Source organism: Diceros bicornis, chromosome 2 (genome assembly GCF_020826845.1).
Source record: "Diceros bicornis minor isolate mBicDic1 chromosome 2, mDicBic1.mat.cur, whole genome shotgun sequence".
Taxonomy (NCBI): Eukaryota; Metazoa; Chordata; class Mammalia; order Perissodactyla; family Rhinocerotidae; genus Diceros; species Diceros bicornis.
Window position 1 is genome coordinate 90340739 of NC_080741.1, and position 18268 is coordinate 90359006.

An 18268-nucleotide genomic window follows, 5' to 3' on the forward strand; every position below is an offset into this window, starting at 1 on the left:
TTCCCAAGCCCGGACCTACACACCACTCATCAGCCATGCTGTGGCGGTGACCCACATACAAAATAGAGGAAGATTGGCAAAGATGTTAGCTCAGGGCTAATCTTAGTCACCAAAAAAAAAAAAAAAAAAGGGAGATGCTCTGATTAATCCAGTGTTCCAGTTAAAAGATGACTGCTCTAGAGATTATCTGCTTTTTGATTTTAAATTTATAATATCTAATTTACATATGAAACAGTAAAATTCCAGGGAGTGAAATTTGATCTCTGACGATGAATAAGATGGTTCAAGATCACTGGGGCCTGCCCCTCGCCGTTCTCCCCTTGGCATGCTGGATAATCTGGGGCTGGTTTAGTGCCCATTGCCCCAAGCCTATCCTGCACTGAAAAGGCCACCCCTGTGCTTCACTCATACACATGGAGAAGTGGGCCATTGTTATTGGTTGTCCCACCCAATCAGCAACCCCATCCCGGATCTCTGTAGGGAACTAACAGGGACTCAGTGATAGTGGCAGGAACTACTCGGGGCCTTGAGATGGGACAGGCTGCAGCAGCACCCTGGGTCCAGACCACAGCCTTTGTGCATCCTGGCTGAGAGCTGCCAGGAAGGAAGACAGCACTGCCACCAGGAACTCTCCTGCAATTTGCAAAACCATGAGCATGAACAAAAATGTTCCTGCTGTAATGGAAATAGCACTTGCGTTTTACACACGTTTACCTCCATGATATCACAGAATCATCAGGACAGCTGGGGGGCAGGCAGAGCAGGCATTACCACTCCCATTTTCCCATGAGGAAACAGGCTTGCCCACCACACAGTGTTTGGCTATGCTGGACTTGGAAGGCAAAGGACACCCCTCTCTCTGTTAGAAATCTTCCCTACAGCAGACCTAGAAGCCTTCTCCACCCCCCCAAGTTGCTTAGCAACCAAGGACAGACTTGTCTTTGTTAAGGCTTTTGAAGGAGGACTTACAGCACCCGAGTAGCTGTAAGTCATGGACTGGAGATTGACCTTCGGGAAACTGCTGGCTCTCCCTCGAGGTAGGAATGTCAGGAGCAACTGGGCCAGCTTACAGGACACAGCTGACCGGGGACCACAGGAGGGAGCAGCTGTACAAAGGAGGACAGCACATTCGTGCCCAGCTGCTGCTGCCCCAGTGCTGGCCAGACCCCAGGGATAGGACAGCTCCCAGAAGCCCTGGGAGCTGACCACAGGGATCCAGACCCCGAAGGGCCTGAGGTGACTGAGTCTGCTGCTAAAAATAGTCATGCAGCTTTTGCTGACTTTACCTTAAGGAGCAACTGGTAAAGGGTAAGAGATTTGGAGCCAGTCACTCCCCAGGCACTGCAGAGGGCCTGTGTCCTTCCCTGTCAGATGTGGACCATTCCCTCCCCAGGCCACCCAAAGGCCTGAGAGGCCTGGGCCACTTCCATGCTTGGAGGCTGACAGTGAAACCAGCACACAGTGAGCCATTGATGATTAATAAGCTAGTAACTATGGGGGATTGGAATTGGCCACCTCAAAATATGTCTCTGCCTGACAGACACTTTGGCCCCCACCCCCACTAAATGACCAGAGGAGTTTGGGATGGGAAGCCTGCCCCCAGAACAGGCCATCACCATAGACATCTCCGGGTACCTGGAGGGTTGTGCTAAGCCCATTCTTAGTTCTGGTTACCCTTTTGTAAGAGACATTTACATTTGTAAAGGAGATCTCCATTTGTAAAGGTATCTTCTTCCCAGTACCAGGAAGAAGGGGGGATGGCCTTACCTAGAAACTTATCAGAATGGAAAGTGAGGACTTAAATCTGCATGATACACTTACCCATTGTTAACTGTGCTGTTTAGGCAATATGCTATCTGACTCCCATTAGGTTCCTATGGGTAACATCCCTGTGGAGCAGGGGTCACAATGGCAATGGGTGTTTGAACTATTTTTTTCAGGAATTGGAACCACTTGTCCACTTCAGGCTGGTCGAGACCACCAACCCATCAACTGGGCCCACGCAGACATATGTCAGATAAGCAACCGTTTGATGGCAAGAGGTTAGAATTGCACCCTCAGGACAGGCTGACGCCGCCTTCTGTGAACACGCGTCCTGCGAAGAGGCATGAAGCCTGACTACGCTTGCGCAGATCACCAATCACCTCACCTCTCCTCACCTCCAACCACTTCAGACCACCTTGCCCCCTTCCCCATAAATATCCCTGAGTCCCTATTTTCGAGGAAGAGGATTTGAGATTCATTCTCCCGTTTCCACACTTGGCTGCCTTGAGATGAATAAACCCTCTCTCTCCGCAATCTTGTCATCTTGGTGATTGGCTTTCTGAGTGGCAGGCAAAAATGGACCTCTGTATTGAAAAGATGAAGGAATGCCAAATGGGGTTACAAAACTTGTGGTGCATTTTAAATATTAATGTGTCACATATTGTGATTTATAATAAGAAATATATATTTGGTCTTGGTCAGCTGTTTCTGGCACAGAGCTCCTAAAAGCCTTGGATTTCCCTAAGTGATGAGAGATAAATGTGTCTCTTGTTATGTTAATGAGGTGACATTTGGAAAGCACCTAAGGATGGGGCTGGTTGCCAGGGGAACCAACCATGTGATTAGAGGGTTGGAACTTTCAGTCCCATCCCCTGACCTCCAGGAAGGGAAGAGTGGCTGGAGAGTGAATCAGTCACCAGTGGTCAATGATTTAATTAATCATGGCTATGTAATGAAGCCTCCAAAAAACCCAAAAGGATGAGGTTCAGAGAGCTTCCAGGTTGGTGAACACTTGGAGATTTGGGGAGAGTGGTGTGCCCAGAGAGCATGGAAGCTCTCTGAAACCCTTTCCCGTACCTTGCCTTAAGCATCTCTTCCATCCGGCTATTCCTGACTTATATCCTTTTATAATAAAGTGGTAATCTAGTGAATAAACAGGTTTCCTGAGTTCTGAGTTCTGTGAGCTCTGGAAAGTTAATCAAACCCACGGAGGGGGTTGTGGGAACCTCCGATCTAAAGATGATGAGTCAGAAGCACAGGTAACATCCTGGGCTTGGGACTGGTGTCTGAAGTGGGGGCAGTCTTGCAGGATTGATCCCTCAACCTGTGGGATCTGATGCTATCTCTGGGTAGAGAGTGTCAGAATTGAGTTGAATTGTAGGAGATCCAGCTCATGTCTGAGAGTTGCTTGTCAGTGTGGGGAACGCCCCCCACACACACACATTGTAATTGAGTACAGAATCATTTTTTTTTTTTGGTGAGGAAGACCAGCCCTGAGCTAACATCCAATGCCAATCCTCCTCTCTTTTGCTGAGAAAGACTGGCTCTGGGCTAACATCCGTGCCCATCTTCCTCCACTTTATATGGGACACCACCACAGCGTGGCTTGACAAGCGGTGCATCGGTGCGCACTTGGGATCCGAACTGGTGAATCCCGGGCAGCTGCAGCAGAGCATGCACACTTAACCGCTTGTGCCACTGGGCTGGCCCTGGGTACAGAACCTTTTAAAATTAAACACATTACTGCTTAAAATATAATGTAACATAATTTTGCTAGGATTAAATCATTACAAGATTTATTAAAATTCTAAAATGTTGTGTACTATGTAGTGAAAGTGTTACTGTGCAAAGGACACTATCTGCTCACTGCAAGACAAAAGCCAATCCATCAAGAGGCAAGACGGTGGTAGAGAAAGGACTTTTAGTAAGCACTGAGCTAGCTAATCAGAAGATGGTGTACTAATGTCGCAAAGAATCATCTTAAGGGGAGTACAGAATCTTGAAGCGGTTATATAGGGCCAGTGGCCTATAGAGGAGGGGGTCAGGAATGTTGACAATCTGGCACTGTAGACTGGGAGTCGCCACACTGGACTTTTCAGCTGTCATTGATGATGGATGCCAGTATAGAATTTCTGCCCTGGGGTCATCACATTCCTAAGGAACTCAAAAGAAGAAAGTTATTGTCTCATCACAGCTGGGAGATATATAGCTATACAGGGCTCATAAATCAAAATGCGTGCAGTTTTCTTTATGTTTAAGTTCTTTATTTTCTAGCCTATGTGCAAACCAGAGTGTGTCCAGCTGGGTTAGTTACCTAGAGGTCAACCATAGTTACAATATGGCTTCCATCCTACTGTATGGCTTCCCTTATGCCAAACCTGTGTTGAGCCAGTATCAAAAGGGCACAGATTCAAATTGTGTAAGTGCATCTTTTTCCTTCTGGCTATAGGTGATATCTGAGCCCTCGAATCACCTCGTATGCCATTGACATTAAAAGTCAGTTCTTGGGAGAGTTTCAGTTTGGGAACATTAAAAAGTTCTGGAGATGGATGGTGGTGCTGGTTGCACAACAATGTGAATGTACTTAATACCACTGAATTGTATACTTAAAAGTGGTTGAGATGGTAAATTTTACATTATATGTATTTTACCACAATTTTTTAAAAAGGTCTATGCTTGGAGCCTTTCATCAATGGGCAGGGCCAAAGGCACAGGGGCTTCCCTAGGACAAGCCCTGATCAGCCCTCACCTACTTTGCAAATGGGCCCCGCACTTCTGCAGTTCCTGTAAGAAAAATATGAATTCAGGGTAGTGCTCCCCAGCTGGGTGGAACCCCAGCTTTCCTACTGCCTACGTATTGACGCACATATTATTTTATTTAGAAATTCCTTTCTGTTATTTCTTATTTATATTAAAGTAAGGGCAATATACTAATTTTATTTAGATTATGTGTATCGGTGGGTATTATGATCTATAAAGTTTGTTAGAGGATATAAAAAGGGTGATATAAAATATTTATTACATAAAATGAAGATATTGGAATGAGTTGTGTTGAGAATCATTGATTTATCTCTTCCCCTACTGTTTAATATTTTGGATGCTCCAAAAATTTATGGTTTTATTATAAATTATGGCTGGAGGAATACCCATCTATTACTGCAGCAGTCAGGATAAGCTGTGTCAACAAACAACCCTGAACTCCCAGCAGCTTATAACAACACAGGTTTCTTTTTGGCTCCTGCCACATGTCCATTGCAGGTTGGCAGGGAGTCTCTGTTCATTGTAGTTACTCAGAGTTCCAAGCAGGCAGAGCAGCAGCCTCTCAAATATTGCTGGTCCCTTTGTCAGATTGGGAAAAGGATCTCGGTTGGCCGTTAAATGCTGTGGCCCAGAAGTGAAGCACTTCACTTCTCCTCACACCTCATTTGCCAGAATTAGTCATGTGACTCCATCTGCCCACAAGAGGACCAGGAAGTAGAGTTTTCCATGTCTCTGGAAGGCAAGGAGAACTGGATATTGGTGGAGAGCAATAAGGCCTCCCACTAGTCACTCTTAATTAGTTCCTTAGGATATTTGTGTGTGTGTGTGTGTGTGTGTGTGTGTGTGTGTGTGTGTGTGAGGAAGATTAGCCCTGAGCTAACATCTGATGCCAATCCTCCTCTATTTTCTGAGGAAGACTGGCTCTGGGCTAACGTCTGTGTCCGTATTCCTCTGCTTTATGTCAGACGCCGCCTCAAGCGGTATATCGGTGCGCGCCTGGGATCAGATCCTGCGAACCCCGGGTGATAAAGTGGAGCGCGCGCACTTAACCGCTACACCACCAGGCCGGCCCGCTCAGGATATGTTTTTAGAGTGGGATCACTGAATCGAATGCTCTTGATTCCTATTGACAGAAAGCTTTTCAGAAAGGTTTAATATATAATTATTCTGCAGCTTTATCACCAGAGTATTTATGTATGCCTTGATACATTGTCTGCAAATAATGATAATTTGGCCCCTGCCTTGGCAATATTTGTACTTATTCCCTGCTGTAGTACATTGACCAAAACTTCTTATACAATTAAGAAACAGTGGTGATATCAAGCAATGATGTCCCTCATCTGAATGCAAATATATTTACTGATTCAGCCTCAACAATGAGCAGTGCATGGGATCCTCTTACATGCTGGGTTTCATCCTCTCTGACTTACTCGAGGCATCTCTACTATGATTATTCCCTCCCTTCCCTGCATTGTAACATTTCTCTCTCTCTATTGAAACTTTCCCATCAGCATGCAGCAGGTTGCACCCCACTCTGCAAACTCTGAAAGAGCTGTCTATACTTGCTTTTCCAGTGTCTCCTCCCATTCTCTTTGATACTCACTCTAGTCAGGCTTTTGCCCTGACTACTACTCCAAAACGGCTCACATCAAGGTCACCAATGACCACCACGTTGACAAATCCAGGGTTCAGTCTTCAGTTCTCATCTTACACAGCATTTGGCACAGTTCATCAATGTCTCCCTCTTCCTTAAAGATTGTTTCTGCACTTGGCTTCCAGGACACCACTCACTTGGTTCTCCTCCTACCTCGCTGGCTATTCCTTCTCATTCACCTTGCTGGCTCCCCCCCATCTCCCCAATCTCAAAGCATTGGCGATGCCCCAGGACATGCTCGTAGTCTGCACCTCTCCTCTATCTCTACATACTCCCTAGCCGAGCTCATTCAGAGTCATGGCCTTAAATACCATCAATGGTGATGATATGCAAATCTACATCTTCAGCCTGGACCTCTCTCCTTAACTTCATCTGTATAATCTGTCTCCTTGACACCTCTACGTGAATGCTTAGGAGGCATTTCAAATTTCACACATCCAAACCCAGCCCACTCAATTTTCCCACCCAACTTGCTTCTACTGTCTTCTGCATCTCATTAAATGGCACTTATAGTCTTCCAGTTGCTCAAACCAAATATCTTGACATTATTCTCAACTCTTTTCTTTCTCTCATACCACACAATCAATCCATCAGTAAATATTATTAGCTCTAGTTTCAAAAACCCCCCTTGCCTGTGGTAACCACCAAACAGTTCTCTCTGTCTGTATGTTGGTTTATCTTCCACAAATGAGTGAAATCACGCAGTGTTTGTCTTTCTCTTTCTGGCTTATTTCGCTTAACATAATAGCCTCCAGGTCCATCCGTGTTGTTGCAAATGGGACGATTTTGTCTTTTTTTATGACTGAGTCGTATTCCATTGTATTAGATAGCACATCTTCTTTATCCAATCATCAGTGGAGGGACACTTGGGTTGCTTCCATGTCTTGGCTATGGTGAATAATGCTGCAATGAACATAGGGGTGCATAAGCCTCTTTGGATTGTTGATTTCAGGTTCGTTGGGTAGATACCCAGTAGTGGAATAGCTGGATCATAAGGTATTTCTATTTTTAATTTTTTGAGGAATCTCTGTATTGTTTTCCACAGAGGCTGTACCAGTTTGCATTCCCACCAGCAGTGGATTAGGGTTCCCATTTCTCCACAGCCTCTCCAGCATTTGTTGTTTTTTGTCTTGGTGATTATAGCCATTCTAACAGGTGTAAGATGATATCATAGTGTGGTTTTGATTGGCATTTCCCTGATGATTAGTGATGTTGAGCATCTTTTCATGTGCTAATTGGCCATCTGTATATCTTCTTTGGAGAAGTGTCTGTTCATTTCCTCTGCCCATTTTTTGATTGGGTTGTTTGGTTTTTTTTTGTTCAGTTGCGTGAGTTCTTTATATATTATGGACATTAATCCCTTGTTGGATATATGGTTTTCAAATATTTTTTCCCAGCTGCTGGGTTCCCTATTCATTTTGATCCTGGTTTCATTTGCCTTGTAGAAGCTCTGTAATGTGATGAAGTCCCACTTGTTTATTTTTTCTTTTGTTTCCCTTGTCTGAGTAGACATGGAATTCAAAAAGATCCCTTTATGGCTGATGACGAGTGGTGTACTACCTATATTTTCCTCCAGGAGTTTTATAGTTTCAGGTCCCACCTTCAAGTCTTTGATCCATTTTGAGTTAATTTTTGTGTATGGCCAAAGAAGATGGTCTACTGTCATTCTTTTGCAAGTGGCTGTCCAGTTTTCCCAGCATCATTTATCGAAGAGACTTTCCTTTCTCCATTGTATGTTCTTGGCTCCTTTGTCAAAGATTAGCTGCCTGTAGAGGTGAGGTTTTATTTCTGGGCTTTCAATTTGGTTCCATTGATCTGTGTGTCTTTTTTTGTACCAGTACCATGCTGTTTTAATTACTATCACTTTGTAGTATGTTTTGAAGTCAGGGATTGTGATGCCTCTGGCTTTGTTCTTCTTTTTCAGGATTGCTTTAGCTATTTGGGGTCTTTTGTTGTCCCATATGAATGTTAGTATTCTTTGTTCTATTTCTCTGAAGAACGTCCTTGGGATTCTGATTGGGATTGCATTGAATTGTAGATTGGTTTAGGTAGTATGGACATTTTAACTATGTTTATTCTTCCAATCCAAGTGCATGGAATATTTTTCCATTTTTTAATGTCATCAGTGATTTCACTCAATAATGTCTTATAGTTTTCATTGTATAGGTCTTTCACTTCCTTGGTGAAATTTATTCCTAGATATTTTATTCTTTTTGTTGCAGTCGTAATGGGATTGTCTCCTTGAGTTCTCTTTCTGTTAGTTCACTGTTGGTATATAGAAATGCAACTGATTTCTGTAAGTTGATTTTGTACCCTGCCACTTGGCTGTAGTTGTTGATTATTTCTAATAGTTTTCCAATGGATTCTTTAGGGGTTTCTACATATAAGATCATGTCATCTGCAAACAGTGAGAGTTTCACTTCTTCATTGCCTGCTTGGATTACTTTTATTCCTTTTTCTTGCCTAACTGCTCTGGCCAGAACCTCCAGTACTGTGTTGAATAAGGGTGGCGAGAGTGGGCACCCTTGTCTTGTTCCTGTTTTCAGAGGGATGGCTTTCAGTTTTTCCCCATTGACTATGATGTTGGCTGTGGGGTTGTCATATATGACCTTTATTATGTTGAGGTACTTTCCTTCTATACCCATTTTGTTGAGAGTTTTTATCATAAACGGATGTTGGATCTTGTCAAGTGCCTTCTCTGCATATATTGAGATGATCATATGGTTTTTACTCCTCGTTTTGTTAATGTGATGTATCACATTGACCGATTTGTGGATGTTGAACCATCCCTGTGTCCCTGGTATAAATCCCACTTGATCATGGTTTATGATCTTTTTTTAAAAATATTTTTAATTTTTTTATTGTGAAATTTTTGTTGTACATTATTGTTTATCAGTCACCATATAAGTGCATCCCTCCACCCCTTGTGCCCCCCTCCATACCCAGCCCCTGGTAACCACCAAACAGTTCTATCTGTCTGTGTGTTGGTTTATCTTCCACATATGAGTGAAATCATGCAGTGTTTGTCTTTCTCCTTCTGGCTTATTTCACTTAACATAATACCCTCCAGGTCCATCCATGTTGTTGCAAATGAGACGATTTTGTCTTTTTTTATGGCTGAGTAGTATTCCATGGTATATATATACCACATCTTCTTTATCCAATCATCAGTGGAGGGACACTTGAGTTGCTTCCATGTCTTGGCTATAGTGAATAATGCTATGTATGATCTTTTTAATGTATTGCTGTACTCGGTTTGCCAATATTTTGTTGAGGATTTTTGCATCTATGTTCATCAGCAATATTGGCCTGTAATTTTCCTTCTTTGTGTTGTCCTTGTATGGCTTTGGTATCTGGGTGATGTTGGCCTTGTAGAATGTGTTGGGAAGTGTTCCATCTTCCTCTATTTCTTGGAATAGTTTGAGAAGGATAGGTATTAAATCTTCTTTGAATCTTTGGTAAAATTCTGCAGAGAAGCCATCTGGTCCTGGACTTTTATATTTTGGGAGGTTTTTGGTTACTGTTTCAATCTCTTTACTTGTGATTGGTCTATTCAGGTTCTCTATTTCTTCTTGATTCAGCTTTGGGAGGTTGTATGAATCTAAGAATTTATCCATTTCTTCTAGATTGTCCAATTTGTTGGAATCTAGTTTTTCATAGTATTCTCTTATAATCTTTTGTATTTCTGTGATATCCATTGTAATTTCCTCTTTTTCATTTCTAATTTTATTTATTTGAGTCTTCTCTCTTTTTTTTCTTGGTGAGTCTGGCTAAAGGTTTGTCAGTTTTGTTTATCTTCTCAAAGAACCAGTTCTTTGTTTCATTGATCCTTTCTACTGTTTTTTTTTTTTATTTCAATCTCATTATTTCTGCTCTGATTTTTATTATTTCTCTCCTTCTGCTGACTTTAGGCTTTGTTTGTTCTTCTTTTTCTAATTCTGTTAGGCATAGTTTGATGTTGCTTATTTGGGCTTTTTCTTGTTTGTTAAAGTGGGCCTGTATTGCTATGAATTTCCCTCTCAGGACCGCTTTTGCTGCATCCCATATGAGATGGTATGGTGTATTTTCATTTTCATTTGTCTCCAGATATGATTTGATTTCTCTTTTAATTTCATCAATGATCCATTGGTTGTTTAGTAGCATGTTGTTGAGTCTCCACAGCTTTGTCACTTTCCCTGTTTTTTTCTTGCAGTTGATTTCCAACTTCATGGCATTATGGTCGGAACAGATGCTTGTTATGATTTCAATCTTCTTAAATTTATAAAAGCAAGCCTTGTTTCCCAACCTATGGTCTATTCTTGAGAATGTTCCATACGCACTTGAGAAGAATGTGTAATCTGCTGTGTTTGGATGGAGTGCTCTATATATATCTATTAAGTCCATCTCGTCAAGTTTTTTGTTTAAGTCCTTTATTTCCTTAATGACTTTCTGTCTGGATGATCTATCCATTGATGAAAGTGGGGTGTTAATGTCCCCTACTATTATTGTGTTGTTGTTAATATCTCCTTTTAGGTTTGTTAATAGTTGCTTTGTGTACCTTAGTGCTCCTGTGTTGGGTGCATATATATTTATAAGTGTTATGTCTTCTTGGTGGAGTGTCCCTTTTATCATTATATATTTCCCCTCTCTGTGTCTCATTACCTGTTTTATCTTGAAGTCAACTTTGTCTGATATAGGTATGGCAACGCCTGCTTTCTTTTGTTTGCCATTAGCTTGGAGTATTGTCTTCCATCCTTTCACTCTGAGCTTGTGTTTGTTTTTAGAGCTGAGATGTGTTTCCTGGTGGCAGCATTTTGTTGGGTCTTGTTTTTTAATCCATCCCACTACTCTGTGTCTTTTGATTGAAGAATTAAGTCCCCATTTCTTGATGAAAACAGCTACAAAGGGTTGTGGCCATTTTTATGATCCACAACACATTGAGTGGCGTCCCCCCTCATTCCCATCCCCCTTCAGATCTCTGATCAATCCCAACTTCTCAGAAGGACCTCCCCTCCCCACCCTACTCTCACCCCAGGGCCAGCACACCCTATTCCCCCACTGCTGTTTTCTCCAAACACTTATTGCTGCGTGATACATACTGTACTGATTTACAGGTTGGTTTTCCTCCACCACAATGTATGCTTCATGAGGGCAGACGCTTTTTCTCCTGGAATAGTGTCTGGTGCACAGTAGGTGCTCAATGTATATCTGTGGAATAAATATAGAGATGGATAAAGACTGAATTAGCTACTGATTCAATGTGATAATAATAATAGTAAGAGAATTACCTAAATTGAGCACTGATATCTCACATAAACATGTGCTGAACACTTCATATTTATTTTGTTTTTTAACTCTCACAATGATCCTAGGAAGTAAGGACTATGATGATCCTATTTTATAGATGCAAAAAACTGAGGATCAGAGAGGTTAAGTACTTACCCAAAGTCACACAGTTAGTAAGTGGTGGACCTAGGCTTTGAACACAGGTATATGAAAATGACATATTATTGTCAGTGGAGGTGATTCTGTTTTCTTTTCAACTGTCCTTGTATTCCTGGGTTGTGCATCATTTGGTCATAATGAATTATTCTCTATATACAGTTGGATTCAATTTATGAGTATTTTATTGAAGATGTTGAAGATCTTGCCATTTGTGTGTTTAATCTAGTTTGGATTTTGTGCTATCTTTGTCAAGTTTGGACACTGGAAATGTGATAGTTCTGTAGAAAGAATTAGAAAGCTTTTTATCTTTTTCTATGTTCTAGAACACAAGTAGGGAAATTATCTGTTTCTTAACAGTTACAGGAAAACTTTCCTGGTCTGAGCTGAGCGCCTTTGTTGGAGGTTAAGGCTGCCCACTGATCCTCTGTTCCCCCTGCATCTGGGTACGTGGAGACTGAACTTCCCGCCCCCTGGGTTGGGTGAGCTCTGTGGCTAGCCTGGGCCAGTTGGTTGGAAGCAGAAGCAATGTGTCATTTCCAGTGAAGAGCATCTAAGTGCTGACATGAGACTCTCCAGGGTGTCTCTCCCTCTGCCATGGTGGATGTCAATGCCCTGGAGCAGGGAACCCTGGACAGAGCCCACGACAATCTGTGTTGGACTACAGCATAAGCAAGAAACAAGCTTGTTGAGCTAAGCTAGCCGAACCTAAATGATACATGGGGGAACTCTTTGGTGGCGTTTCCGTGTTTTTCCAAAAGTTAATGAATCTGGTCAGGTTCTTGACTATTTCTTGAAACAATTTTGGGAGTGTATTTTTTTTCTAGAGGATAATCCATTGCAGTGACAATTTAGAATGATCAACATTCAGCTTTATCCACTTGGTCAATAAATATTTATTGAGCACCTATTCTCCATGAAGCCTTGTCCTGGGCACTGGGAAGAGTGAAGTAAACACATGCTATGTGTTCTGTTCTCATCTTTTTTTTTTTTAAAGTGCGCACTCAATATTTATTGTTCAATAAACGAATAAAATTTTAATGTAAACTAGACCTTAAAAATCATCTAATCACTCCATGAATCATACCGAAGCTAACATTTACCTTGTCCTCCTTGAGTATTAGGCGTTTTCAAAACACCATGACTTTTTCAGTTTGGTGCTTTTTGTAGAGTGATGTGATGTGCATCTTCATCTTTTAAATCTATTTATTGTTAAACTCCTTTACCCGTTTGAAACACAGTTTATGAGGGCACTTCACTCCTTGGCCCGGCTCAGTGATCCCCATGACACCAGAGCTGTGGTTAGAAAGGCACTCGTCAGAAAACAGAAAGCAGACACCTTACTGCTCACTGCACCTGAAAAATCCACTTGGAAGAAGCAGTATTTTTGGAGGATCCTAATGGACGTGCAGTCCAACTGGGGACTCTATGTTTGTACTTGCATGACAAGATGCTACCTGTAAAGTTCTTTGTTCTTGCACTCTGCTTTGGGTACACTTGGGTACACGAACCATCTCCTCTTTGGGTTTGCCCAAAAGGGGCAGTTCACAGGAAAGTACAGGGAAGAATGGCAATTGTTGACTTTGGAGGGCAGAAGGGGAAGAGAGCTTATACCACATACCCCTACATTTTCCCCAAAGACTCTTTGCCTCCCTGCCCTTGAGGGTCTCCCTTCCCCCCATAGCACCTAGCCTTGCTTGGTTGCCTCCTCCCTTCTCCATATCGTTCCCACACACATTTCCAAGCCCTCTTCCCTTCACTATGTAGAGCAATCCTGTGACCATCTTGTGATCTTAAACATCTTCACCAGCCCCTTTTTACCACATCAGAACATTTCTCCTGAATAAATGCAAGACTCTCCCTGAAAAGGCTTCTGGTGAATTCTATTTTCTCCAGCTCATCACATTTGAATTAAGTCAGACCAACAGAGAGCTACAGTGTGGACCACAGCAGTCCATCCACACCCCACACTCCAACTCCCAACTAGACTACAGTGTGGTTGTGTACTACAGTGCTCTGCCTAGACTTCAGTGTAGTTGTATACTACATTGCTCCGACTACACTACAGTGTGGTTGTATACTACAGTGCTCCGACTACACTACAGTGTGGTTGTGTACTACAGTGCTCCGACTAGACTACAGTGTGGTTGTGTACTACAGTGCTCTGACTACACTACAGTGTGGTTGTATGCTACAGTGCTCTGACTACACTACAGTGTGGTTGTATACTACAGTGCTCTGACTACACTACAGTGTGGTTGTGTACTACAGTGCTCCAACTAGACTACAGTGTAGTTGTATACTACAGTGCTCTGACTGTACTTCAGTGTAGTTGTATACTACAGTGCTCTGACTATACTACAAGTATAATTGCTTGTGCTGGTTGCAGTTTAATGTGTGCTCATCCTACTTTGGGACAGGTCATAAGAAACAGCTGTCTGCAACTTACGACACTACTATAAAATAGTATGACAATGATCATCACATTATAAAAATTGTTTTAGGAGGACTCTTAAGATGAATTTCTTTCTCCCATCCCAAAATTAGTTTGTTTCTGTCATACAAACATGGTGAATTAGGTCACTGGTCAGGTTTCCTCACACTCTTGGCAGCTGGAAAGCTCTGAGCTATATTGTGGTCCAACTTTAGAAGGGTATAAAATTTCATAGCATGCAGTTTCAATACCAACTACATTCCTGATTTTATCTTTCTACTGCATTCTTCTTGCTCCAATTTGCTCAAGCATATTTTTATTTTGTTTATTGTATTTATGAACTGCCTTTAACTCCTCTGTTAACATGGTGAGAAATAAATGCATTTAAAGATTAGAAAAAGAAAGTGGTAAAGTTTATTTCCCCTATGTAATAGTCTGCTGGCAAGTTGCCTTGGTTGATATGCACCTCCATGATGCTGGGGATTCAGGCGTCTTCCATGAGTCTTCTATCATGCAATGCTCTGTTCCCCTCCCCAGTTGCTGCCATATCTGCATGGTTGGAAAATGCCCACCACCATGTCCACTGGGTCTGCTTCCAGCCAGCCCAAGGGGACGAAAAGAGGGCGAGTGATAGCATGACCTTCCACCCTTAAAGGGCGTGTCTCGGAAGTGGCATCTATCACTTTTACTTGCATTCTGTCCGCACACTTTATTCCATGACCATTGCCTAGCTGCAAAGGAGGCCAGTCTTTCTTCGGGGTAGCTATGTGCCCAGTTAAAATTTGGGGGTCCTATGACTTAAGAAAGAAGGTGATAAAGAAAAGGAAATGTGAGATAACTAATAGTCTTATACTCCTTACTGTGAAATAATAGAAAACATATATTGTTCTCTGTTACTGGTTCCTGGCACAGAGCTCCTAAAACCCTTGTAAATTCCTAAGAAGTGATAAGAACACTAGAAGCATCTTTTGTTCTCTTGAGGAACTCTGGGTGAGCTTCCAGATGGCTCCTGGATGGGGGCTGGTCACCAGAAGACCAAGCCATGATTAGAAGCTTGGGGTTTTTAGCCCGACCCCCCCATCCTCCAGAGAGGGGAGAGGGGCTGGAAATGGAGTTAATAATTGGTCATGCCTTTGAGTCTGGGGTTCAGAGGCCTTCCGGGCTGGTGAACACCTCCCTGTGCCGGGAGGGTGACACACCCAGGTTCACGAGGCCAGAAGCTCCTGCACTCAGGACCCTCCCAGACCTCACTCTACGTATCTCCTCATCTGTATCCTTTATCACATCCTTTAATAACCTGGTAAACATAAGTGTTTCCCTGAGTTCTATGAGCTGTTCTCGCAAATTAATCGAATCCAAGGGTTAGTAAGTCATGGGAACCTCCGATTTGTAGCCATGTGGGGCAGAGGTTGTGGGTAACCTGGGGACCTACTACTTGTGACTGGCATCTGAAGTGGGAGCAGTCTTGTGGGCCCGAGCCCCTCACCTGCGGGATCTGACGCTATCTCTGGTAGACAGTGTCAGAATTGAGTTAAATTGTGGACATCCAGCTGGTGTCACAGAGAAGTGCTTGGTGTGGGGGAAACCCATACACATTTGGTGACAGAAGTGTCAGAAGTGAAGTGTTCTGTGTAAAAGTAAAGGAGACACAACAGGAGGGAAATGCATAGGAGGGAAAAACTGGGCGTTTTTTCTTACACGTTTACCTTACAGTTTCAGGAGAATTCTTGAAGAGGGAAGGAAGACAAACAGCTAGGAGCCAGTCCTGCACATCTAAATCAGAGGTCTCAAGTAGAACAGTAAGGGGGCGCCCTGGCTAAAGCCAAGCTCTGTGTGCGTCTGAAGAGGGACAAAGGTGGCTTTTGGCTGGATTTGGGTTTGGATGGATCTGTGCTTGAGGCTTTGCCTGCTCTTCTGCCTTGAAGGGCTGTTTGCAGGGAAGCCAGCGCTGACCCCTGTGGACACCGGGCAGGCTCTCGCCTTGTGAGGGGAGGAGCATGAGAGCAGAGGCTTTGAACTGAGGTGAAAAACACATTTCTTGTCTTCTGTGGGCAACAAGACTTGAGACTGGATGCTCTGGGTGCACTCTGGGGTGAGGGTGAGCTTGCCCTGTGGTGGAGAGGTGGGCAATTGGCAAGGAGGTGCCTCCCGTGGGGCCTGGCTGTGGGTCTGGGCTTCAAGGACTCGAGTTGCCCCATATAGTAGCAGTCATTAATTCTTCCTGACCATCTAAGGAGGTCTCGTGAGAAGTCGCAGCCTGGTGGCAGTGGTACGCAGGGCGTGGAGAGAAGGGCCCCCTTCATGCTTGGGGTGGAGTAGATAGGGGCAGACGGAGGCACCCCACTGCAAGGCAGGAGCAGTGCCCAGTGGCATAGCCTGCTCCCCCAGACCACAGCAGCTAAGGCCTGACAGGGAGGGAAGGCCACGTGGGCCTGGCCACCAGCCCTGAAGACAGTCTGGGGACTCAACACCGGGGGCTCTGGGAGGGGTGAGTTGCTCCACAGGCAGAGGGGGCTTCAAAGTCCTCACCATCTGGGAATGAAGGGGGATGCAATTTCAACTAGCCGTGTACCCTGGCAATTACTCTTCTCTACCTCAATTTCCCCGTTTATAAATGGGGATAAAAATAGTTGGGTGAGCGAACGGATCAAACGAGATGAATGCATAGAGCCCTGCTGAGCACCCACTTAGTACTCAGTCCTCAGTACTACCGTCTGCTACCAGCTACTATCATCACTCACAAGAAGACGCCCGGACAGACCTTCTATGAGAGTACGTCCTGAATGGAAGAGAAGGAATAATGGAGGAGGCTAGGCACGGGCCCTTCAAGGGGGTGGGGGTGGGGGTGTTCACAGGCCGCTGAAGGACAGAGTCTGCTATGTGGAGAGGACTGAGGCTCTCCTACGAGAGTGAAGCCTGGGCCAGGACACTCCCAGCATGGCCAGGGACCTGAGGAGGGAGGAGGGGGCCTTTTGGGGGCTGTGGGACCCAGAGGGGCAGAGCCAGGTGGGGGTGGGGGAGTAGAATGTCAAGAAGAGAGTGGCATGTGGGTAAACTGAGGCGACAGCAGGTGAGTGAGGTTGTAGTGTTTGGGACCTAGGGAGAGGGAGTGCAGAGGGGAGAGCCCCAGGCTCCTGCGGGGTGAGAGAGAACAGGAAAGAGAGAAGAAAGTGTAGGGGGAGACCACTGGGCCGGGAGGAATCCATGGAGAGACACAGGACACACAAGCTAGGGAGAAAGATGGAGCCCCGCCCACGTCTGAAATGCCAGCCTGGGGCAAGGAACCAGCGGTGGTCCAGGAACTGGCCTCCTCTGTAGCGCCCGCTGGATCCATGTCAGCCAGCCGGGGTGGGCCTGGCCTGTCTGCCCAGGGAGGCTGCCACAGCAGGCCATATTTGCTAAGGGAGATGGAGGCTTCCAGTGCCCATCCTGCTTCCTCCACTTTCCAGGAGGAGGAAGCTCTCACACCCCGAACTTCATTTAGCACCTGCTTTCGGAGGCTGGAGTTGATGCACACCCGTTTCTCACTGCTGCATCTCTCCCCAGGGTGCCTGCCTCTCCCGGGCTAGGCAACCTCACTTGAGTGCCAGCACTTCCAGGGCCCTCTGGGGCACCCCCAGATGGGGTGCAGAGACACAGAGATGCCGGCGGCCACCGCTCACAACATTTATTCACCTGGGGCCACTTTCTCACCCAGCCAAAGGCCACTCTGACTGGACGGGGATGGGGTGCAGACAGGAGGGCTCCACTGGGGCTGCAGGGGGAGGTGCTGTCACTCGGGGGGCGAGAGGGCAATCCGGCCGCCAGGGAAGGCAGGCAGGTCGTGGAGGGCGAGGACACGTCGTGGAGATGGGGGTCTTCCCTCTCACAAGACCTTTCCCTCAGTACTCGAAAGTCACTGTCTTGACCCGCAGGTACTCATTCAGGGCGGCCTCTCCTGCAAGACATCACACACTGCTGGGACACGTCGCTGTCACAGCAGCTTCCACTGCAGGCCTCGCTGTGCCGGCGCTGCACGCATGTTTTCTCACCAGATCCCCGCGGCAGCCGTGTGGGTCAGCCCTGGCCCAGCCCCAGCTACAGATGAGAGAACGAGGCCCAGGCAACTCAGGCACCTGTGAGAGGGCCGGGCTCCAACGCAGGCACTGGAATACCGACCAATCTGGGCCACCGTTCCAGAAACTTCCCCGCTCCCATCACCACCTTGCTGGGGAGGGCTGCCCCATCAGCCTGAG

The 18268-nt window shown here is 45.0% G+C and overlaps 1 protein-coding gene across 1 annotated transcript in view; it reads right to left on the reverse strand.

Moving 5' to 3' along the window:
* Positions 1–17685: 17685 nt before the first annotated feature.
* Positions 17686–18268, reverse strand: part of ALDH1L1 (aldehyde dehydrogenase 1 family member L1) — an 87809-nt gene continuing 87226 nt past the window's right edge. The window contains exon 23 of the mRNA XM_058566540.1: positions 17686–17970. Coding sequence (XP_058422523.1) covers positions 17915–17970 — 56 coding nt within the window. The 3' untranslated portion in view covers positions 17686–17914. The remainder of the gene's footprint in view (positions 17971–18268) is intronic.